General features: G+C 43.6%; 1 protein-coding gene across 2 annotated transcripts; it reads left to right on the top strand.

The window, feature by feature from the left end:
* The first annotated feature begins 1364 nt into the window (after positions 1-1364).
* LOC142192379 (THAP domain-containing protein 1-like) lies at positions 1365-6000 on the top strand. Of its 2 annotated transcripts, none has more exons than XM_075262411.1 (3): positions 1365-1429; positions 2892-2985; positions 4824-6000. In XM_075262411.1, the coding sequence occupies exons 2-3, from the start codon at positions 2918-2920 to the stop codon at positions 5590-5592; spliced, it is 837 nt and encodes a 278-aa protein (XP_075118512.1). In that variant the 5' UTR covers positions 1365-1429; positions 2892-2917; the 3' UTR covers positions 5593-6000. The 2 variants fall into 2 exon arrangements, with proteins under 2 accessions (XP_075118512.1, XP_075118513.1); XM_075262412.1 differs by lacking the exon at positions 1365-1429 and adding an exon at positions 1459-1524.
* The last annotated feature ends 19069 nt before the right edge of the window (positions 6001-25069 follow it).

Below are 25069 nucleotides of genomic sequence, written 5' to 3'. Positions count from 1 at the left end.
ATAACATAATAACCTGTGCTCTAATTCCCCAGATCTTAATTTGGTTGAGCAACTGTGGGATGTGCTGAAAAAAACAGGTCTGATCCATGGATAAGCTCCACTTCACAAGTTCTGCTGCTAGTGTCTTGGTGTCAGATACCACAGCACAGGCAAGTAAGGGGGCCATTATACTGTATGGTGACTTAATTAGGAGGCTATGATACTATATAGGGGCATATGATGGTGAGTATACTATATGGGAACATAATAAGGGGGCCATTATGCTGTATGGGGGCCAGTTATGGCCATTATACTGTATAGACATAATAATGGGGTCATTATACTATATGGGGAATATGATGGCCATTATACTGTATGTGGATATAATGAGGTGGCCAATATACTGTATGGAGACTTAATGGGGCTATGATACTATATAGAGGCATATGCTGTCCATGACGCTGGGTTCACACCAGTGCCCGATCTCCGTTTTCAAGTTTCCGTCTTGTGCCGACAGAAAATGGAAACCTGGCAGACCGTGAGCAATTTGTGCTCTCTGCAGCGAAAACGTTTTTTTGCAAGACTTTTGCACAAAACGCTCACCGGCGCTCACAGCCGGACACTGCAGGTGCCGGCAGGTTTCTGTCTCCTGTTCAGTTTCGGGCAGGAAATGGAAACCTGCAAAATGGAGACCCCGATGTGAACGAGCCCTTGTACTGTATGGGGATAGACTAGGGGGTCCGTTTCCAACTCTATGGGGGCTTGCTTATTATTGCTGATTTCAACTTTTGCTATGAAGTGTTATGGAAGGCCTATACTCATTTATGCCCAATTTCGGGTGTTTTTTTTGTTTGTTTGTTTGTTGTTGCTGCGATAGCTTTTAGAGGAACACCCTACTCACACATGGTGCCCACTAAGGCTCTGTGGTACAGTAGCCCACACAAACCTGAAGCTCGCCCTGACACAGGACGCCAGGACAGGCCTCTTGTTTGGTCAGAGCTGTTTTGGGACCTGTAATGGGACACAGTATTAGGAAAGTGGTTCTCACCAATACGTGTACTATGATAGCTCGGCGTGACAAATACTCCTTTCACTATATAATAATCACAACCACTAGACGGCGCTATTTATTAGATATAAGACGCTGCGGTTTTCTGTCACTACAGCAGCCAGGCGTTGTTCACACTGGATGGTTATTATCAGTGACGGACTTCACACACGTCGTACAGCTCCGCTATTTGTATTTACAAACACTCCATTACGTCATCATTCTGCATCAGGATTGGCTTTCCGTGACCACGTGACTCGGTGTGACGTCACGTGATCACATGGCACGCTCTCACCAATGAGAGACTAGCTCCTTGCACATTGCGTTACTCTCTTCCAGGAAGTAGTGCCGCCATTTTGTAGAAGACACAGCGCTCCGCAGAGTTAGCCACTCTTTTTCTCAGTAAGTTATTACCAGCCGTTGTCTGTAATAGAAGTGAAGTCCATGAGAGAGTACAGGAGACAGTGGCAGTCAGCTGGGACCCTGCACCCTGCTATGTTAGTAGTGCACCCTGCCAGGAGTAGACATGGAGGGGACAATACAGCCCCACAGATGTCTGACTGCATGTACCATTCCTAGAAGTAGCCTCAGCTTGGTCATAGAGGGATCTTGTAGACTAGCAGAGGGCTATGGCAGTGCTCCATAGCAGACAACCACAGGTCACCTCCATCACTTTGAAGCAGGGCTGTGCCATTGGAGTCAGGAACTATTTGGAATGGAGTCGGAGTCATAAAAAATTACTGACCCAGACTCCGGCTTCAAAATGAAACTATTAGCAATGTGTAATGATATTATATAGTAAATCATATTCTATCATTGCAGGGTTCTTTGTCCCAATGTGATTTCTGTTACTGATGACCCATACGTGTATGAGAATGTGATTTGGGGCCAGACATCCCTTTCAATTAGATATATACTGTAATTACTTTCATAGGAATTCAGTTTAATCACAAGATCTTTACGGCTTCTGTCTGACCGCGGCTGCAGCCATTTATAAAGGAGTCTGAGTCTCCTGGAGTTTGGCCGCTGGGATCACCAATAATCACAAGAATGGGGTCTCATGCCCTCTTTGAGAATGGAGCTGTAGTGCACGTGTGTGACCACCGTTCTACTCACTTCTGTAAGACTGACAGAGATAAAGTCAGCTACTGTCTGTTGTCAGCCCTGTAGAGGTGAACGGGCCACATGCGGACTATGGCTCTGTTCACACACATGGAACCCTGGTGTCCCAGTGGCCAGACATTTATCCCCTATACAGTAACAAAAAATTTGACTCTGATTACAAAATTAGGGAGTCAGCCATTATAAAATGGTAACTTATTGGGAAGTCCAATCAAAACCATCATGTGAGAAGATGTTATTGGTGGGAGCACCACTGTTATCCAGAATAATCTGATCTCTGTGGAGAGTGGTGACCCCTTTGATAGTGCAGGGACTCCATCTGTTACTGACAGGACTCCTGTTTGTTTTTAGTTTTTTTTATTTGTTTTTTTTTTTTTTTTTGGGGGGGGGGGGGGGGGGGGGTCCACTGTTCAATACCTTCACAAATGGCTGACAGCCATGTTCAGTAAGTAGCAGTAAAGCTCGTTTAATTCACGTATTTAACTTCTTATTCAAATAAGTTAGTAATAAACTATGCCTCTAATTAATTAAATCGTATTAATAGTTGTATAAAATCATCATTTTACTTTGAACTTGGTGTCGGTAACTTTTTTTTCTGACTTTCACTCTGACTCCACATCCCTGGTATTTAGCTTTGTGTGCCATTGATAGGAATGGAGCCTTGGTTAGTCAAATTTCACACAGAAGGCAAAAGCTCCTTTTCCGAGTCTTAACCATAGTGTTATTTCTTTATCCCACACAGACTTTGGATTTCATTTTAATGAGAAGATGACGGTCTGTGCAGCAAAAGGCTGTAAAAATCGATTGTCAAAAGGATGCGGTAAACACTTTTTCAGGTAATTGATAGCATTTTTTAAATTTTATTATTATACTTAAAGGGGTATTCCCATGACGCTTGTTCACTAACCTGCAGGCTGTTGTGCTCTCTTCACTTCCTGCTTCTCTCGGCACATTGGTGGGCGGGGTTTCACTTGCACGGGATTGGTTGTAAATGAATTACCCCAGTGTGAAGCTGATGTAGCAGAGCTGGATTTGAGTCAGTTTGCATTACATACAGAGGTAATGGACTCCCTAACTCAGCCCTTATCAGCCAAATTCAATTAAACCGACTGAGAAGAGCTCAGAAATCCCGGATCTCTCACCTCCCCTATCTGAGAAGCTTCGCTACTTATCAGACACAAACAGCTCAGAGCTGCCCCTCCCTCCCCCTCTGAGAGCAGGCAGCTACATTACTTGACAAATGAGCAGATAATCCCAAGGGCCATAGAAACGGAGTGTAAACAATGAAGTGAATAAATTAAGATAGCGGCCAAACAAAGCAGTTTGGATAAAGCAATGCATTTAGGAAAAGTCTTAAATCCACATAAACTAGCAGTATAGATAGGATCCTTGTGATGGGACAACCCCTTTAATGTATTCTAAACTATTCCTGACTGTCTTCAGATCAGTCTCCATGTTGGTGTGACATGGACAGCATGAATACACTAGAGCATCTGTCTATTTTGACTTATTAAATGGGTCGTCCATGATCAAGCAATGATGACCTATCCAGAGAAAGTATACGGGTAGAAGCAGTCCTGCTCATATTCAAGTGAATGGGGGCAGAGCTGGCGTTCCTGTCGTCACCGCTGCAGCGCATGTACAGGAAGCTGTATGTATTATACAGAGCACTGTACACTGTAGTGGCGCTGGGTGCCATTCACTTTAGCTGCACCTAGCAGTATACCTTGTATATGGATTCTGGTGGGCATGGGGTCCTGGCGTATCAACCTGTAGATCATTAGTAGCCAACTTTGCTGGGTTGTTGAAAACCCCTTTAAGGGGAAGTCCTTAACAATGACCTCCATTTATAACATTCTTATGACCTTAGGGGACATGGACAGGAGTTTTCTTCATTAGAAAATTCCTTCACCTTTTTGGCAGTATGAAGGATACCAGGAATATAGAGCTTTGTATTGTGTTGGTCTGACCTCTGGCATTGCACCAGTCAGGTGATAAACGGGACGTCCGCGCAGCAAGCTCCGCAGTGCCATATACTCTGTAGTGGACATGCCTGGTTATTGCAGCTAAGTCCATTCACTCTTATCCTAGTGTAGGTCATTGATAATAAAATCCAGGAAACCCCCTTATTCTTTAATACAGATATTTGGGCTCTTACAGGCGTCCTAATGTAAGGAGAAGCTCTATAGTATAATTCTGGATTACAGAACCATACTTATGCCTTTTTATAGGTCAGGGCGGCTTCACACCAGCGCCCGATCTCCGTTTTGCAGGTTTCTGTTTTCTGTCGGAAACCCGACATTCAGTGAGTGCCCGTCAGCATCTTCTGCTCTCCGCGGTGAAACCGTTTGTCCTGCATGTCCGACTTTGTGTCCGGGTTAAAAAAAAACAAAAAAAACGGTTTCGCCGCAGAGAGCAGAAGACGCTCACAGGCGGACACTTTGCAAACCCATTCAAATGAATTGGCTTGAAAACTGCCTGCCGGTTTTCCCTCTCCTGTCCAGTTTCTTGGGCAGGAAACAAAAAAATCTGCAAAACGGAGATCGGTCGCTGGTGTGAACCCTCCCTCATCTGTTTGGTGTAATGGAGTAATTGCTGCGCATGCTTTAGTATTTAGTGAACTATGTGATATATCATGGTAGATTACATTAACTTCTCTGTTATCCACTTGTAGGTTCCCAATGAAAAATCCCGAATACCTTGCCAAATGGCTAGCAGTCATTCGTCGTGACAAGTGGAAACCTTCAATTTACAGCAGACTCTGCAGTGACCACTTCACAGAAGAGGACTACATGCTGCGGCCTGGCGCGTCATACCCTTACCTGCGACTAGATGCCGTGCCTTCAATTATGGATGGTGTCCGTATTAAAAAACCACCTTGTAAGAAACCTGCCAAAAAGAAAGATGGTGGTGCGCCTTCAACTATGGTAACTCCGAAGCCTCAGCCAGTTGCTGGACCAGTAACACCAGAAGCTGTAATGTCTGCCGAGCACTCCTATTCAGCTGCCTCCGCCAACAAGGAGAACGTCCGTACCCCAAAAGTGGACCCCGTCCTTGTTAACTTGAGAAGAAAAAAGAACTCTCTACAGAAACAAATCCTGAGGCAGAAGGCCAGGATAACCAGCATGAAGAACACCATCACGCAGCTGAGAAGTAGCATGCTGGGAAGTGATCCCGTCCAGCTAGTATCCAAGCACTTCAGTGGGTTAACTCTAGAACTGTTCAGACACCAGGTCCAGAAGAACAAAAAACCCAAAGTAATCCAGTTCTCCAAAGATATCAAAGGATTTGCTGTAACTCTGTTTTATTATTCTCCTGTGGCTTATGAACTCTGCAGACCAGTGCTCTCCTTACCAGATCAAGACACTTTGAGAAGATGGATGCCATCTGTGGTGGAGAAGACACAGACTGAGGCATCAGTGGACACAGGGACCACTGAATAAATGCCATCTCACATAGATAAGTGTACTGTTATATGTATTTGCAGCCACATACGTCAGTGGTTGTTTTTTTCCATTTGTTGCAATACCGTTTTTTTAATACTCCATACATTGCATATGGCAGACTATTACCCAACCTCTGTGGCATCAATATGACATGGCCTGAAAGTTCAGCAGGATATCATAGCAGCCACATTCCAGCTTGTGCAAGTCAGGCTTTGTGCACACAGTGTTCAGTCCATCCATAGAAGGTTGTGACATATAGGTATACAGATATGTATGGTGCCCATTGACTGGGATTGTTATAGAATAGAACTAGACTGTTCTGGAAGCTGCTATTGAACATTGGCGTGCATGGCCCATCCAATAGCAGCTTTGTGCACCCGGAAGATGCTAGAACAGCTGATCAGCGTGGAGTCCGGGAGTCAGACCCCCTTTAATTGCCCTGCAGTTCTGAACAAGTCTTATCCCTGTCGCTTCTGATAACTCGTGGGAGTGAGTACCATGGACTTTTGTTTGTGATAACACCTCCATTTATCAAACAGAAGCATTCTTGTCATTTAACCCTTTAAATGTGGCGGTTAATGCTGACTGCAGCACCTAAGTCATTTTACAGGAAAAAATTTTTTACTTTTTTCTCTCTTGTAATGAAAAAATAACATACAATTGTTATCACCACATCCATAACAACCCTTATAATAAACCTAGTTATTTACATTACATGATAAACTCCAATAACATTATAATTCAGATGCCAGGTTTCATGTTTTCTGATTCTCGCCTCTCAAAAAGTAATAAAAACTGATGAAAAAGTCTTATGTAAACCCAAAATACAAGGTCTTGTAACGCTACACTCAAATGAAATGTATGAATGTGGGAAGGCAGAGGGATAAAATGCTACTGGTTTAAGGTTAAAATGCTCATCAGTCTCCGAGTTATGTGCACGTTACATTTACTTGAGCCATAAATTCAAAATCTGCAATAAAAAAATGACAATTTTGGGGAGGGCTTTTGTAATTTTAATGTGACTGTAAAGTAATTTGTGTGGGGTTAAGTAATCTACATCAGAACTTGGGGACCACAATGATGGAAGCTGCTGTATTATATGTATACTGTACATCTGCTCTATATATGCTGTGGATTAACATGTTACAATCTATAAGTTACATGTCATAGTGTTACTGTGAACCTCTGAATTTTGTCTTCAAAAAGTGTTAACATGGTGGGAAGGTTAGATCATGCCGGGCTGTTTTTTTATGTAGATTCTGAGCCCCATATAGAAATCACAATATACATATTTCCCTATCAGTATGTCTTTGGATTATGGGAGGAAATCCACGGGGAGAACATACAAACTCCTGGCAGAGGTTGTCCTTGGCAGGATTCGAACCCAGGACTCAAGCGCTGTAAGGCTGTAGTGCTAACTAGAGATGAGTGAATACTATTCGAAATGGCCGTTTCGAATAGCACGCACCCATAGGAATGAATGGAAGCGGCCGGGACTTAGACTTTGCCGGCGGCCAGCCGCTTAAACCCCTGCGTGCTGGCTACGTCCATTCATTCCTATGGGTGCGTGCTATTCGAAACTGGAGTTTCGAATAGTACTCGCTCATCTCTAGTGCTAACCACTGAGCCACCGTGTTGGCAGTGCTGAGCTGTATTGTGTGAACTAAGTCATTGCAACTTAGGTCTCATTCAAGTGAATGGCCTGGCCACTACACGGAGTACAACGCTGTCTGCTTCCTGCTCCATTCTCTGTATATCAGCTATTGAGAGCAACTGATTCTTAGGGGTTCTTGGTGTCAGACCCTCATTGATCTGATATTGATGACCTATAATAATAAATTTTATTTATATAGCGCCAACATATTCTGCAGCGCTGTACAATTTGTAGGGTTCAAATACAGACACATACATCATTTCACACAATGGGATTAAGGGCCCTGCTCGCAAGAGCTTACAATCTATCTTTAGGTACCTGTGATGAACAGTAACAGCTTAGATTAATCCGCTGTAGTATCTCTCTCCCCTGTTGAGATGCAGCTAGAAATAAGAGGGAATTTCCATTGATACTGCAAAATAAAAGGCCTAAAAAATAAAAATTAATTCCCACTGACCAACACCCAAAATACCTACACATGCCCGCTCCGCGTCCTTGGTTAAGGCAGGTCAATGCATCAGTCAGTGATTGTCTAACAGTCATCTCTGGGCATCGTCTCTTATGTGTTGGATACCAGGAGGTGGACGGCAGTGGGAGGCCCCGGCAGCATCACATCTTTAGCTATAGAGTGGATTTTTTTTTTCCCATTATTTTTTCAGGAGCCCATGTATAGATCTTTAAGTTTCCCTGGAAAACTCCTTTAAATGTAGTAACATTGACACTTTTACCATAGCTTGGAAATCTGGTTATATTACCGTATATACTCGAGTATAAGCTGACCCAATAATAAGCCGAGGCCCCTAATTTTACCACAAAAAAATGGGAAAACTTATTGACTCGAGTATAAGCCGAGGGGGGAAATGCAGCAGCTACTGGAAAATTTCAAAAATTAAAATGGTCGGAGTTTTTGGGTGCAGTAGTTGCTGGGGAAGGGGAGGGGGTGTTTTGGTTGCAGATCCCCTATATTCAGTAGACCGGGCACTGTCAGACACAGGGATACCTAATGTGTATGTGTTTCACAGTCATTTTCTACTTTTATATGTATTCTAGGGAAAGGAGGGACTTAGAACCTTTATTTTTTTAAGGCTTCTTTTTTTCCCCACTATTTTATGGGAGATTCTATACATTGATATTGCGGCTGGTCATAGACACCCCCTCCCCCCTATAAAAATTTTTTTGCTGACTTGAGTAAAAGCCAGAGGGGGCTTTTTCAGCACAAAAATTGTGCTGAAAAATTCGGCTTATACTCGAGTATATACGGTATTTAACCCTTCAGGCTTTCTTAAAAGTAGCTCACCTAAGTATAGTGTTTGTATGAACAGGTGAGAAATGGACAAATACTTAAGTTCAGTTGTTTGTTGCAACGAGTCCTTTTTTTGTCTTTAGAAGGCACCTTTGTGGGTCTTTGAGCTGTGGTCATGTGGACTACTGCCCCATTCATTCCTATGACACCCCTTATATTGTCTAGGGGATCCAAAGATCTCAGGTACAACAGTTTAGGACGACCACTAGAATCTGTATTATTATTTTGGGGTCTCCTCTCACAGGCCTTGCCTGTCTAACCTTGTGAGAAGGCTGATAAAACTAGAGGGTTGCTTTACATACTATATATCTACTGCAGAGCAAAATAACATCTGATAAAGAAAATTACAGCAAAAGTTCCTAATTCTGATCATTCAGAAGGCAGGTCTCCATCATTTTGCTGTATGTACTACAAGCTTAGTTCTTTGCCCACAAGTCTCCACTGCCTACTTATTGGTTATGATTTTCAAAATGGAATTATTAATTGAGTTGTAATACCTGACCTCACCAATGACGGAGAAGGGCGCTGTTCCTGAAAAACACTCCTATATTTTTTGCTGTTTTTCTATTCACTTTTTGCAGAGCTGATGTATTTGCCATGGCAAACCACTTCATTTTTTTATATGAAGGATTATTTCCATCTTATGAAGTAACAGCATACTATTAGGACTAACCTCTGGGACCCCCAATGAAGTGCTGTGCCCCCTTTATTCTTAGGATCAGTGTGTGTGTGGGGGGGGGAAGGGGTCTCAGAGATCCGATATCTTAGCAATGTGCCATCACTTTCTCAGATGTGAAAGCCGCTTTAATAAGTCTTCAGTTTCTCATCAACAATTCTGTAACTTTGGTTAAAACCCGAAAAGTTTGAATTCTCCGTGCGTTGTAAATCCTGTTCTATCTGTATATCGATGTACTCGATGCTTGCAGACAGTGTCTATTCTGTAATTTAGCAATAAAGATGTACAACAGTCTCTCCTGAGCCTGGACATTTTATGGGATACGTATGGTTGTCACCTGCTCCATAGACTTTATGTAAACGTCGCTTTGACTTTACATGTGCAATGTACACAGGGGCATATTAAATAAGGGATGCTGATCTCTTCAGAGGGGTTTGGGGAGGGGTATCCTACAATCCAATAGGTAACTTTATCCTTCTGTACGGTAGTAGATGAGTGCTATCGGTTATCTCTGTGATGTACACTCACCGGCCACTTTATTAGGTACACCTGTCCAACTGCTCATTAACACTTAATTTCTAATCAGCCAATCACATGGCGGCAACTCAGTGCATTTAGGCATGTAGACATGGTCAAGACAATCTCCTGCAGTTCAAACCGAGCATCAGTATGGGGAAGAAAGGTGATTTGAGTGCCTTTGAACGTGGCATGGTTGTTGGTGCCAGAAGGGCTGGTCTGAGTATTTCAGAAACTGCTGATCTACTGGGATTTTCACGCACAACCATCTCTAGGGTTTACAGAGAATGGTCCGAAAAAGAAAAAACATCCAGTGAGCGGAAGTTCTGTGGGCGGAAATGCGTTGTTGATGCCAGAGGTCAGAGGAGAATGGCCAGACTGGTTCGAGCTGATAGAAAGGCAACAGTGACTCAAATAGCCACCCGTTACAACCAAGGTAGCCAGAAGAGCATCTCTGAACACACAGTACGTCGAACTTTGAGGCAGATGGGCTACAGCAGCAGAAGACCACACCGGGTGCCACTCCTTTCAGCTAAGAACAGGAAACTGAGGCTACAATTTGCACAAGCTCATCGAAATTGGACAATTGAAGATTGGAAAAACGTTGCCTGGTCTGATGAGTCTCGATTTCTGCTGCGACATTCGGATGGTAGGGTCAGAATTTGGCGTCAACAACGTGAAAGCATGGATCCATCCTGCCTTGTATCAACGGTTCAGGCTGGTGGTGGTGGTGTCATGGTGTGGGGAATATTTTCTTGGCACTCTTTGGGCCCCTTGGTACCAATTGAGCATCGTTGCAACGCCAAAGCCTACCTGAGTATTGTTGCTGACCATGTCCATCCCTTTATGACCACAATGTACCCAACATCTGATGGCTACTTTCAGCAGGATAATGCGCCATGTCATAAAGCTGGAATCATCTCCGACTGGTTTCTTGAACATGACAATGAGTTCACTGTACTCCAATGGCCTCCACAGTCACCAGATCTCAATCCAATAGAGCATCTTTGGGATGTGGTGGAACGGGAGATTCGCATCATGGATGTGCAGCCGACAAATCTGCGGCAACTGTGTGATGCCATCATGTCAATATGGACCAAAATCTCTGAGGAATGCTTCCAGCACCTTGTTGAATCTATGCCACGAAGAATTGAGGCAGTTCTGAAGGCAAAAGGGGGTCCAACCCGTTACTAGCATGGTGTACCTAATAAAGTGGCCGGTGAGTGTATATAGAGAAGGTAATATGATGCATCTCATGGCTTTATTTGCCTTGGCAGAAGTTAAGTGAAGTTTACTGTTCTCCAGTATCCTCAAGTTATTGTATAGGGAATTTTAAGCACTATTTTACCTTATATCCTATAATGGTATTCTCCATGTCCTTCCCCATGACAGCCAAATGGGAGGATATCGTCCAAGAGAAAGAGAGGGAAAAAAGTCTATATCACTCTTTCACTATTCATGGAGAGCGTGCACCACTCAAGTATAGGGAATGGCCTACCACTGGGTTGGGGATGTTGCAAAATACCCCTCCACCCCAAATCCAATTAAAGGGGTATTCCCATGACGCTTGTTCACTAACCTGCAGGCTGTTGTGCTCTTTTCCCTTCCTGCTTTTCTCGGCATATAGGTGGGCGGGGTTTCACTTGCACGGGATTGGTTGTAAATGAATTATCACAGTGTGAAGCTGATGTAGCAGAGCTGGATTTGAGTCAGTTTGCATTACATAAAGAGGTAACGGACTCCCTATCTCAGCCCTTATCAGCCAAATTCAATTAAACCGACTGATAAGAGCTCAGAAATCCCGGAGCTCTCTGAGAAGCTCCGCTACTTATCAGACACAAACAGCTCAGAGCTGCTCCCAGCCCCTCTCTCCCTGAGAGCAGGCAGCTACATCACTTGAGAAATGAGCAGATAATCCAAAGGGCCATAGAAACGGAGTGTAAACAATGAAGTGAATAAATTAAGATAGCGGCCAAACAAAGCAGTTTTGATAAAGCAATGCATTTAGGAAAAGTCTTATATCCACATAAACTAGCAGTATAGATAGGATCCTTGTGATGGGACAACCCCTTTAAGCTTTATAATGTTTCTTCGTAGGGGAGGTCACAATTCCAATTGCAGCGCAATCCCAGAACACCTCCATGTTCAGCACAGGAATGATATCAGCAATAGAAAAATACTAGCATCTGCCCACGACTTCATCTGCGGATTGGCGGTGGCGCTGAGCTGCTTATATGGACACAATCGCTGTCGCTTCTGATTCGCAGTGTGCACACGTGCCAACCCCCATTGCCCCTCGCTGAGCACCGCAGTCTCTCTAACTACCGGCTGCATCTGCGACCCCAACCTCACAGGCCCCCCTGTCTCTCGTGCTGCACCCAGGCTCTCTCTCACTAGTCCTTCTGTCCTGCAGCACCCTACTGACTCTCCCGCGGCCCCCACCCGCCTGCCACCCTTAAACCCCCCCTGGAAGCAATCCCCCCTACCCTACAGTGTCCCGTTGTATTTACAGCTCCGGCCGAGCCGATGAAGGCGGTGTCCGTCGCTGAGTGCTGCTGCGCAACCGCGTCGGGTCCGGAGGGAGGTTGCACAGTCGCTGCCGCCGGCGAGTGGTGGTCTGGGCAGGCAGAGCAGGCAGCATGGATGCGGCGCTCCAGAGCTGCGAGTAGCCGCCATGTTGGCCGTGTTGGAGAACGGAAAGCGGCCCACCCACAGACTGGCTTGGACGTATCGGGCTGCACCGCTTCTCCACAGGCCTGCCCAGAGCCTGCCGCACACCAATGGGGGCACCGCGGACACCATCAGAGGCCCTACAGCGGAGCCAGAGTATTGTTTCGCCGGTCCCGGTGGGGCTGTTGGGGGAGTGCGCGCCTCGGGAGGTGGCCTATCTTTCCTTCCGGCTAAATATCCAGGTATGTGCGAAATCTCAGCCAAATCGGTACTGGCATTTGGCTGTGATAGTGGAACAAACATCCAAACATACAAACTCATGGAGACTACACTGGTTAGGGGGAAGAAGCTCAACAATAATGGCTTGACAGTCGACACTTGGCACTTAGCTCAACAGGAGAAAACACTACTCCTCCAGCCCCCACCGGGGTGTGTAGCCTTAATTTACCGATTTTCCACTCAAGCTTCCTGATTCCACAGATCCATCTGTAATATTATGCTATCCCTGGGGTGTAGCAGTCACTACCGGATACTGGACATTGGGGGCTCCAAAGGTCCCTTTGCCACACAAAACAAACCACTATTCTAAATGGCAGAAGTTAACTAGGGGCCCATTACAGTTTTTGCATTGGGACCCAATAGCTTAAATTTTCACCTCTGCACTATCTTCCTCCTCTGTGTCCATTGCTTTATAAAGCTTAGTATTATCTTTGTATATTTTTTGGTCCACTTCTGCCCCCAGGGTAGATAAACCCAAAGTGTTATACCTAATTTATAGAACAAGTAATGTAGCTGTGTGGGCTCGTAGTACAATCGCTTGTATGGTATTCTGGAAGTGATGCAGCAGAGGGCGCTGTTGGACAAGGACTGTATGAAATAGGTCAGATTAGGATAGTTAATAAATAAAAATTAATGAGTAAAAACTTTAGAATATACTCTTGCAGTATAAGATGACCTTTTGTTGATCTGAAAAGTGAACTTTTGCATGTATTTTGCATCTATTTTCTGATATAATTGTAACAGATCACATACGACCATGCAACTACAGCTAAAAACTGTACTAGAGCAGCTTGAAATGGTGAATAACTTGGATAGGGCATGTAGGATCCAGATATGGAAGGCCCAGTTCTCTGAGAGGTATATACAGTCCTATGAAAAAGTTTGGGCACCCCTATTAATCTTAATCATTTTTTGTTCTAAATATTTTGGTGTTTGCAACAGCCATTTCAGTTTGATATATCTAATAACTGATGGACACAGTAATATTTCAGGATTGAAATGAGGTTTATTGTACTAACAGAAAATGTGCAATATGCATTAAACCAAAATTTGACCGGTGCAAAAGTATGGGCACCCTTATCATTTTATTGATTTGAATTCCCCTAACTACTTTTTACTGACTTACTGAAGCACAAAATTGGTTTTGTAACCTCAGTGAGCTTTGAACTTCATAGCCAGATGTATCCAATCATAAGAAAAGGTATTTAAGGTGGCCAATTGCAAGTTGATCTCCTATTTGAATCTCCTCTGAAGAGTGGCATCATGGGCTACTCAAAACAACTCTCAAATGATCTGAAAACAAAGATTGTTCAACATAGTTGTTCAGGGGAAGGATACAAAATATATATAGATATAAGAATAGATATAAGAATACAAAAAGTTGTCTCAGAGATTTAACCTGTCAGTTTCAACTGTGAGGAACATAGTAAGGAAATGGAAGACCACAGGGACAGTTCTTGTTAAGCCCAGAAGTGGCAGGCCAAGAAAAATATCAGAAAGGCAGAGAAGAAGAATAGTGAGAACAGTCAAGGACAATCCACAGACCACCTCCAAAGAGCTGCAGCATCATCTTGCTGCAGATGGTGTCACTGTGCATCGGTCAACAATACAGCGCACTTTGCAAAAGGAGAAGCTGTATGGGAGAGTGATGAGAAAGAAGCCGTTTCTGCAAGCACGCCACAAACAGAGTCGCCTGAGGTATGCAAAAGCACATTTGGACAAGGCAGCTTCATTTTGGATGAAGGTCCTGTGGACTGATGAAACAAAGATTGAGTTGTTTGGTCATACAAAAAGGCGTTATGCATGGCGTCCAAAAAAACAGCATTCCAAGAAAAACACTTGCTACCCACTGTAAAATTTGGTGGAGGTTCCATCATGCTTTGGGGCTGTGTGGCCAATGCCGGCATCGGGAATCTTGTTAAAGTTGAGGGTCGCATGGATTCCACTCAGCATCCGCAGATTCTTGAGAATAATGTTCAAGAATCAGTGACGAAGTTGAAGTTACGCCGGGGATGGATATTTCAGCAATACAATGTCCAAACACTGCTCCAAATCGACTCAGGCATTCATGCAGAGGAACAATTACAATGTTCTGGAATGGCCATCCCAGTCCCCAGACCTGAATATCATTGAACATCTGTGGGATGATTGGAAGCGGGCTGTCCATGCTCGGCCACCATCACACTGAACTGAACTTGAATTGTTTTGTAAAGAGGAATGGTCCAAAATACCTTCATCCAGGATCCAGGAACTGATTAAAAGCTACATGAAGCGACTAGAGGCTGTTATCTTTGTAAAAGGAGGATCTACTAAATATTAATGTCACTTTTCTGTTGAGGTGCCCATACTTTTGCACCGGTCAAATTTTGGTTTAATGCATATTGCACATTTTCTGTTGGTACAATAAACCTCATTTCAATCCTGAAATATTACTGTGTCCATCAGTTATTAGATATATCAAACTGAAATGGCTTTTATAAACACCAAAATATTTAGAACTAAAAATGATTAAGATTAATAGGGGTGCCCAAACTTTTTCATAGGACTGTATGTAGTATAGGGTCACCTTGTCAAGGCAAATGGACTCTGACAATTTTATCAAATGGTGTGGCAAGAATCTCAAATGTATATCCATAGATCTAGATAGTGACTTTAGCAGTAATGCAGTTTAATAAGGACTTTTCACTATCAGCACTTCCAACAACTTGAGCTCTTTACATCAATTAATAGGTGCAGCTCCACCGATTCTTACATTGGTGGAATTTTTTAGTGTTGGTACCTCATATGCTAACCTGATTGTATAATGTCAATGGGGTGGTGTCATACAATCAGCGTTTGGATTCTGTCTGGGGGAGTCCACATGGGGACCCCCCCAAACGTAATACAAATGCAATTGCAAGCGCTGTGCAGTAAAAGTACACGGATCCCCATAGACTATAATGGGGTCCGTGTGCTTGCCACGCACTGCCTGCACCAATCATCAGACAGGAAAGTAGATTGTGAACTACTTTCCTGTCCGCAAGATCCCTGCGGAGATCTGGTGGTAAACACACGGACCCAATTATAGTCTATGGCAGACCTGGGCAATGTACGGCCATTTTTCCCATATGGTGAACATCATAACTGGAAGAAAAAAAATCAAAAGAGACGATCTGCTGATTTTTCTCTTTTTCGCCTTCCATAAACATTTGGGTAAAAAGTGATCAGAACAATAGATATTCCCCAAAATGCAAAACTACACCTGGCCCCGGAAGAAAAAGATGCCTTTTGAATCCCTGTACATGGAATGACGTCATTTTGTCTGCGCGGAGAATACCATAAAAATGAAGCCTGTAAGAAAATTGGGCAAATGAAGTTTTCCCTGATTACACCATATTCTGAATTTTTTCCAGCTTTCTAGTACATCTTAAGGAATATTAAATGGTGGCATTACAAAGTACATTTAATCCCACAAAGCTTAATCTCACATTTGGGTTTGCAAATGGAAAAATAAAGAATGGCATGGCGGGCAAGAGAATGGGAGTAAAAAGCGATGATCGACTAATGGCTGCAGCAGGAAAGGGTTAAAGCATATCTAAACTTTTCTATTTTATTTCCTAAATCAATACTGCACATAATTTATTTGATATATTTTATTAAAGTTCCGATTTCTTGACTTAGTAGACTTCATTGTAAACTGGTCTGGACAGATTTCTGTGTATGGAAGGGATCAGTAAATGCAGAAAGTGATCAAAGCACAAACAAGAGCAAGAAAAAAACCAGGCGCTTTCCTTTAATAAAATACAGTATGTTACTAAGCTTGCTGCTTTCATCTGCACCATTGATTTATCACATAAAACGTATGTTTTAACTTTACCTAGAAAATATGATGAAAATTTGATGAAACTAATCTAAAGTGGTTTATTGTAAGGTGCAGTGGTGTAACTAGGAATGGCATTTGACATAGAGGCACCCCAGCCCCCTAATCCCCCACCGTCACCCCCCGCACAAATCGCATTACTTCACACAGTGTTATGCCCCATAGTGGCCCTTTCATACACTATTATGTCCCATAGTGGCCCCTGCACACAGTATTATGTCCCATAGTGGCCCCTGCACACAGTATTATGTCCTATAGTGGCCCCTGCACACAGTATTATGTCCTATAGTGGCCCCTGCACACAGTATTATGTCCTATAGTGGCCCCTGCACACAGTATTATGCCCCATAGTGGCCCCTGCACACAGTATTATGTCCTATAGTGGCCCCTGCACACAGTATTATGTCCTATAGTGGCCCCTGCACACAGTATTATGTCCTATAGTGGCCCCTGCACACAGTATTATGTCCTATAGTGGCCCCTGCACACAGTATTATGTCCTATAGTGGCCCCTGCACACAGTATTATGTCCTATAGTGGCCCCTGCACACAGTATTATGCCCCATAGTGGCCCCTGCACACAGTATTATGTCCTATAGTGGCCCCTGCACACAGTATTATGTCCTATAGTGGCCCCTGCACACAGTATTATGTCCTATAGTGGCCCCTGCACACAGTATTATGTCCTATAGTGGCCCCTGCACACAGTATTATGTCCTATAGTGGCCCCTGCACACAGTAATATGCCCATTGTGGACCAGCCATGAACAATCATTATTTTCAGACCGAAGAGTATAATGATCGGAGACTCAAAAGAAGGTACAAATATAAAAAACTTTGTTACTTACGACTCCTGGGCGCTGGCGCACTCCACGCAGATCTCTTCAATGTTGGACCAGGCGTCACCTGACTCAGGCCGGCATTGTGACGCATAATGATGCTGGCCTGGGCAACATGACGTCCATAACATCACCAAACAGGCCTGAAGTCTGCTGGAGCCAGGAGAGGTAAGTACCAGTGTTTTTTTATGTTCCCTCACCTCTCCTAGCCCTCCAATCATTATACTTTGGGGTTTGAAAAGACCCCAGAGTATAATGATAGCAGTGTTTGTGGGGTTCGCAGGCCCGATCCTCGCTCCGGATCACAGCCGCATCCACAGAAGGAAGTGCAGGTGGCCGTGAGGATCGGTAAGTATATAGGGCCTTTCACCTATTAGGGTTATTCCAGCAGGTAATGGCCTATTAAAAAAAAAAAAAAAAAGCATCAGGGGTCCGCCAAGCACCCTAATGTCCAGGCCCCTGTGATAGTGGCTTCTGCTGCTACCTTGGTTGTTACGTCCCTAGTATGGAGTCTATTTTTCAGTAAGAAATTATTATGAATGTAATGTCCAAATTCTGTAAAACTTCTACAACATTATCAACGCCACAAAACTCCATAGTTAAAGGGGCTGTACCAAGTTTTTACTCCGTTCCCTACCAATATACAGTTTACCCTATAAAAAACCAGAGTGGTTTCTGGCATGCCTCTTCTAAGGTCAATGCAGTATAAATGGAGCGTTAAGTGACTGGCCTAGTGCAACTAAAACCCACAGTGCAAAGTGAGTAGTGCTGAGATTATTAAACCTGCAGCATGTCAATTATTGCTGCGCTTTGCTCATAACCCCATAGAAAATCATAAAAAGGTGACTATTAAAGGGTGACAAGGAAAAATTTATGAGCAGCAGATTTGTCATGCAGCATCCCAATAAACGTTTATGATGCTTACATACTGCACTGGGCGATTATGTAAATAATTGGATTTGTGGATCTTTATGTTCTCCCCTTAAACTTAGTCATATGACTGTGACCAGGGAGATCGGAGCTTTTGATAGATTCCAGCAAGTCCAGCCAGAGTCTTCTTCAATCTTCCAACTAAGAATAAGAGTGTGGAGCTAGAACTGACCTACCTTCCTAAGACAAAGAGATTTTTGGAGCTAAAAAGTGCTATATTAGGAGTCTCAGGGTAAGTAGAACAAGGGCCTCGGAGTTTTGACCCTGCCTGAACCATAGGAGAGACAGAACACCTCTCCATATTGAGTAAGAGACTGGCTCTTAGTGAGAGAATGGAAGAGACTTAAAGGGGTATTCCCATGTCGCATACTCACCAGTCTTCACTGCTGTAAAATCTTCTTTTTTCCTGGTTTCTTGCATCATTTGGTGGGCAGGGTTTCATATGCAACCTGCCGTTTAGCTCCACCCCTAAATTTTGATGTAGCTCCGCCCACCACATAGCGTGATCCTATGCGGTGGCTGAAGGGCCTGTGATGTCATCAATGGTCCTTAAACACTATATGCACAATATTGGACTATGAAGTACAGGCAGCAGCAACTCCATTCTGTGTTACATACAGAGACTGCCTGTCTCTGCCATAATGAACACAACTGAATTAGCTAGCCTGATAACTGGGAGAACAGCGAGAAATTGGGGCCGGCCTGATACAATGCTCAGCCTGAAGAACAGCGCTCACCCAGAAGATGACAGAAATTTCTTTAATAACGAATGGAACAGCACAACGCGTTTCGGACATATGGTAGTCCTTCCTCAAGTGCACAGTCACTTCAAGCAACATAGATATATACATAAGAAACATTAAAAATCATCAAACAATAGGAATAAAAAATAATAAAAAAGAACAGCAACTGTATGACAAATGAAATACCATAGAGTGACTTAGGTAATGAATAAAAAACTAAAAATTGCTCACTGGAAAGAGAGAGCCCCAATACTATAATACATTTTCTTTTTAGTGAGCCAGAAAACACATAGTTCCAAAGTAGTAACACTATTCCCAGCATAGGCAATAGTCTATTGATAAACACTTCACACCAGATATATATTAGACAGCTAGCACCTTGTGCCTAGAAAGGAACAGGGCTTCGTAGCTAGAACATAATGAATAAAACAACATGAGTAAAACAACATGAAATCTTTGTCTTACCTGGCCTGGATGGCTCCAAACATGTATCTCCAGGCTAAAGGTCAGCTATTTAACACACACAGGTGGAGAAAGGGGGCGGGAGAACACTTCCCACACTTAACTAGTGTCAGGCTTGCACATGCCGGCCTAGCCCAGCGACTGGATAATCTCAGTGCGCAAGCGCCAATCTCCAGGCTGTGTGCATGCATACCAAGCGCCCGAGCCCTGCCGGCAGCCGACCAGCATGATGGGGCAGCAGTATAGAGCCGGCAGCAGAAAGGATGGGAGACAGGTGAATCAGCCTGTTCCAACCACTATGTGTGATAATAGAGGATTTACTACATATTCTCCCCATGTGTTAATATGGACTCATTGCACTGAATAATATAATATATATACATACATTAATGAATACATAAATGAATAAATAATTATACTCAAAATAAATATATTGGATAAAATAGTAGAATTAAAAATAAGAATGAACAGGCACATATAAAAATATATATAAATATATAAATATGAATAGGGGCTACTCAACTACACTAATGGGGGGGGGGGGGCAAGCACACCCAATGCACTGGGAATATAAAATACCAAGGGAATAAAGACTAAGATGTAGGAAGGAAGAAGACACTGGAAGATATACTAAATTGTGGACCTGTACTAAGATGTAACATCCTCCAGAGCTTCATTCAACCCTTTCGGTACCAAGGTGTCAAACTTAAAGATCCAGAACATTTCTTTGCGTTTCAGCAAGGTGAACCTATTATGCGTGCCAGATGGAACGTGATCTAGTGGAGTAATTCTGAACCCATCAAAGCTTTTATTATGGAATGTTGCAGCATGCCTAGAGACACTGTGTTTCATATAACCATTCAGGATATTGGATCGATGCTTATTGATCCTCTCTCTTAGGCACATTTTTGTCCTTCCAATATATTGTAATGAACATGGGCACTCCAACAAATACACAACATAAGATGAAGAACAATCAAGATGAAACTTTAGATGGAAGCACTCCCCGGTTGATCTACTGGTGACAACATCACTTCCATGGGTTATACAATAACAGCATTTGCACCGTTTCTTGCCACATTTGTAGCTACCTTTGCAGAGGTTGGTAGAAGTCAAAGATGTAGGTACAAAAGATTTTTTTAGTCTACTGGGAGCAATTAGAGTTTTCAACGTCCTAGCTCTACGAAACGTAAATTTAGGAACATTGGGAATGGACATCTTTAAATGAGAGTCGTTCAAGAGGATGTGCCAATGTTTCCTAATGGCTGCCCTGATGGAATTATGAGCACCATTATAGGTGGTCAAAAAGTTATGATTATATTTGACCTTGATGTCTTTGGATCGGGGTAACAAGCAATCTTGCTGGCTTAGCTTGCTGGCCTTAGATTCGGCTGCTGCAATTATGCTCTTTTGGTAACTTTTTTCTTTGAATCTTTGTGTCAGAACTGAACTTTGTAACTGGAAGTCATGTAGGTCTGTGCAGTTCCGGCGAATACGCTTAAATTGCCCAAAGGGCACATTTTTCTTCCATTTCCGATAGTGGCAGCTATTATAATCTAATAGGGCATTGCAATCAACCTCTTTAAAGTGTGTTTTTGTCCGGATATGATTGTCATCACCTATTAACTCCAAATCAAGATATTCCACGCTAGTCTGACTGACCCTTCCGGAAAAAGAAAGACCCCAGTCATTGGCGTTAAGTGATTGTGTAAAATCATGAAACTCATTCTCAGGTCCATCCCAAATGAACAGCAGGTCGTCAATGTAGCGTTTATAGTAAACGATGTTCTTCCCCCAGTATGCCGAGTTGTAAATATGTTCTTCTTCAAATAACTCTACGTACAGGTTTGCGTAACTCGGCGCAAAACGTGACCCCATGGCGGTCCCCCGTTTTTGTAAATAAATTTTGTCTTCAAATTCAAAGGCGTTGTTTTCCAAGATAAAACGGACTCCCTGGACAATGAATTGTCGTTGTTTCGACGGTAAAGCGGTATTCCTGGCCAAGCTAACATCTATGGCTTGTATGCCCTTTTCATGCGGGATATTAGTATACAATGCCGTAACATCCAGCGTGGCCCAAAGATATGACGTTTTCCACTGTTTTTGTAATAAATCATTGAGAAGATGAGTGGTATCGCGGAGATGGGAAGGAAGAGTGGTAACCAGTTTCTGCAGGTGAATGTCCACATACTGTGATAGGTTGCGCGTTAATGATCTCATTCCTGAGATAATGGGTCTTCCAGGTGGCTCTTTGAGGTCCTTATGTATTTTTGGTAGGTGGTAAAATAACGCAAGAGCCGGATCGGAGATGGTAAGAAACTCACGTTCTTTCTTTTTCAAGATTCCTGCTTCATAACCTTCCTTAATAAATTTGTGGTACTCCACAGATTGGGCAACTGTGGGGTCCTCGTTCAGAACCGTATAATATTCTTTGTCTGATAATAATCTAGTCGCTTCCTTAAGATAGTCATCCCTGGTCTGAATGACCACCCCTCCACCTTTGTCCGCACTTCGAATCACCAAATCAGGGTTGGAACTCAGGGAAATGATGGCCGCTCTCTCAGCTGAGGATAAATTTTGTGATGTTTTCCTAGTCCTTTGATTCAGAGTCCTAAATTCAGTTGCCACCAATGCATAAAACGTTTCCAAGTGGCAGCCTTTGTGGTGAAGAGGGTAAAATATAGACTTTGGTCTAAGTTCAGTATGCGAAAAACTCATATCAGTATTATTAGTGCTGGTTGTGGAAGGTGGACCCGGTTCACTGGTTCCAGGGACTGGACTGATGTTAAAATGCCTAGTGAGTGAGTCTTCGTATAAATTCGTTCAAATCTATGAAGAGTTGTAAGTCATCAATAGAGGAGTCTGGGCAGAATGAAAGCCCTTTTGAAAGAAGGCTCATTTCTGCTTCCGTAAGTTTGTATTCGGTAAGATTGAAAATACACCTGGTTACAGTCTGTTCCTTTTGGGGGTAGGGCTTAGCTGAATGTTCTTCACCGGAGCTTCTAGACTTTTTTCCTTTTCCTCCCCTACATCCTCTTCGTTTTCGGTATTTTTCCTTTTTAGTCCCAGTGGGCTGTAAAAGTCCGATATTTTCGTGATCCTTGTGTAGAATGCCGCCTCTTTGGTATGTACTGCGCTGATGGGAGTCAGCGCAGCAGGCAAGACTAAAAAAGACCCTGACTCACTGGGCTGGGTGTTTTTATCTGGGGATGCCACAGCTCTCTCAATCTGTGACATAGAGAGCGGCGAGTGATAAAGGGAATCGTCCAGTGTCCGGGGGAATCTGATGTAGGTAGTCTGCCCCTAGATGGCGTCATCATTTGAATGGATGTGGCATGAGTGGCTGGTTCTGCCACATTACTGGGTGAAGCAACTGCAATAATCTCCTGTCTGCCTGAGGACATATCTGGCAGAACAAGGTGCAGTGCAGAGGGCTGATTGTGTTTTAAACCAAACTTTGTAGGAGGGAGTCCCAACGAAAAGGATTCACACACATTTGTAGAATCACTACCAGTATTCTCCCTGGTAGGTCCAACCTGTGGTCTTCTTACGGCTACATCTGTTTTGGGAGTAGCAGTAGGAGTGACTTTCGACCACCTAGGAGCCGGTACAGGTCGATGTCCCAGTGTAGAACGAGTGGCTTCATTGTTGGTGGATTTAACCGGTCTGGAACGATGTAAAGGTTCTGGTTTTTTGAAATTCCGTTTCATAAGTTTCCTTCTCAAGGATTGGGGCTCTGACCTTGAGTTTCCCCGGCCAGAAGGTGATGAAGAGAACTGGGAGAACAGAAGACGTTCAGAAATGAAAGCAGCTCCTCTCCCCTATCTGATAGCAGGAAGCTAGGTCACGTGGTGTAGACACAGGAATAGCTAGATACACAGGCTCGCTCCCTGCACTTAGCCCCTCCTCCCTCCCCCCTGAGAGCAGCAGATACATCACTTGACTTTTGAGCAGATAAGTCAAGGGCTGTGTCAACAATGAATTGAATAAAGTAAGATAGTGGACAAACAAAGCAGTTTTGCTGAAGCAGTTGTAGGCAAGTGGAGGGAAAGGTGGTGGAGGGAAGGTATATCCCATTGAGATGGCTCCTTGCCAGTAGGTAAATGATGAATCCAGTTCCGGGTGTTGTCATAGACCCAGGTTCCAAGCTTTGGCCCTGAGTTTTCTTAGAACACATTTGGAGCCTTAACCCTGTGAAGTCAGGAGGGTGTGTCTGACTTTCATTGCTGCTGCTGCTGCTGCTACTGAAAGCTGAGGACCCAAACCCAGTGTAGCTGTGGAGAACCAGAAAGGCCAGCCTGCTAAGTTTGTGGACTGTACTGCCTTGTGGCTGAAGTAAGCCTTTTCTTTTCCTTTTTGCTGAAGAAAGCTGTTTATGTTGAACTTTGTGAATTTGCTCCTAATAAACCGAACATCCGTTGAACCTGAAGACCGAGCTTCACGTGTGTTTTACTTGCCTGACAACCAGCCCCAAGCAACCCGCATTTACACAGTGTATTTAGGAAAAGTCTTACATCCACATTAACAAGCAGTATAGATAGGATCCTTGTGATGGGACAACCCCTTTAAGTACAGGCTACAGGAACGACCATCCACCACAAGCTCACAGTGGACCAGCTTATAACAACTGTAGCTTCATTGTCTGCAAGCTGTTGGTTTTCTCACTGTACCACATTAAAGTTATGTGTGATCTGTTCTCTGCAACCACAAGTCTCTTGAATCTCATTACCTTCATGGGCACTTCAGCTTCCATCTGGCTCAGGAGGGCTGAAGACAGTTTAGACTAGATCCAGGGGATGACTACCACCATTATCAGGTTCACCACAGGCCACCCCAGCTCTTCACCAGCCTAAGAGGAGAGTTGAAGGATTAGGTTTTGCCAACAACCCATCGTGATAACTCTTGATTCCAATACTAATACTCCCGGCCTCCATTTTTCCCCCAATGGGATGCTTCAGTTGCACAATCTAATTGGCTGTTTCTGCACCATACATGTGGATCTTAATTAGAGATGAGCGAACACTGTTCGGATCAGCCGTTCCCATACAAATGAATGGAAGCACATGGCACGTACACTTTACCGGCGGCTGGTCCCCGTGCCAGGTGCTTCCATTCATTTCTATGGGAGCGTGCTGTTCAGAACGGCTGATCCGAACAGTGTTCGCTCATCTCTAGTCTTAATATCTACAGCAAGTAAACCCCACAACCATAAACCTTGGGGACACCATAGTGGTGAGCATGCAATGTTCTCCCGCAAACAATTAAAAAGCCGTCATCAGGGAAACAATTGGAGCAAATCTTCCGAGTATTACTAGATGAAATGTACGGCGGGTCACAGCAGGAGATCTGTCATTACTCAGCCTGTGCGACATATTGGAGAGTTTTATTAAACGCTGCCCTGAAGTGTCTAAATGAAGAAAAGCTCAGGAAATAAAAACAACTTGGAAAATGCAGTACAGGGGAACCTATGCAAAGTCTACCATTATGAGAAGTCCAAGACTGCTGCCATGAAGATCTTTTTAGTGCAATTTTGGGTGGTCATC

The sequence above is a fragment of the Leptodactylus fuscus genome, chromosome 1, assembly GCF_031893055.1.
Source record: "Leptodactylus fuscus isolate aLepFus1 chromosome 1, aLepFus1.hap2, whole genome shotgun sequence".
NCBI classification, from domain to species: Eukaryota; Metazoa; Chordata; class Amphibia; order Anura; family Leptodactylidae; genus Leptodactylus; species Leptodactylus fuscus.
The sequence above is the reverse complement of the archived record's forward strand: the minus strand, read 5'-3'. Positions and strand labels throughout refer to the sequence as shown.

Bases quoted from the DNA above. Each gene is read 5' to 3' on its own strand.
- LOC142192379 (XM_075262411.1), top strand. From the start codon at position 2,918: ATGACGGTCTGTGCAGCAAAAGGCTGTAAAAATCGATTGTCAAAAGGA. The intron at 2,986-4,823 runs GTAATTGATAGC...ATCCACTTGTAG, and splicing joins TGCGGTAAACACTTTTTCAG to GTTCCCAATGAAAAATCCCG.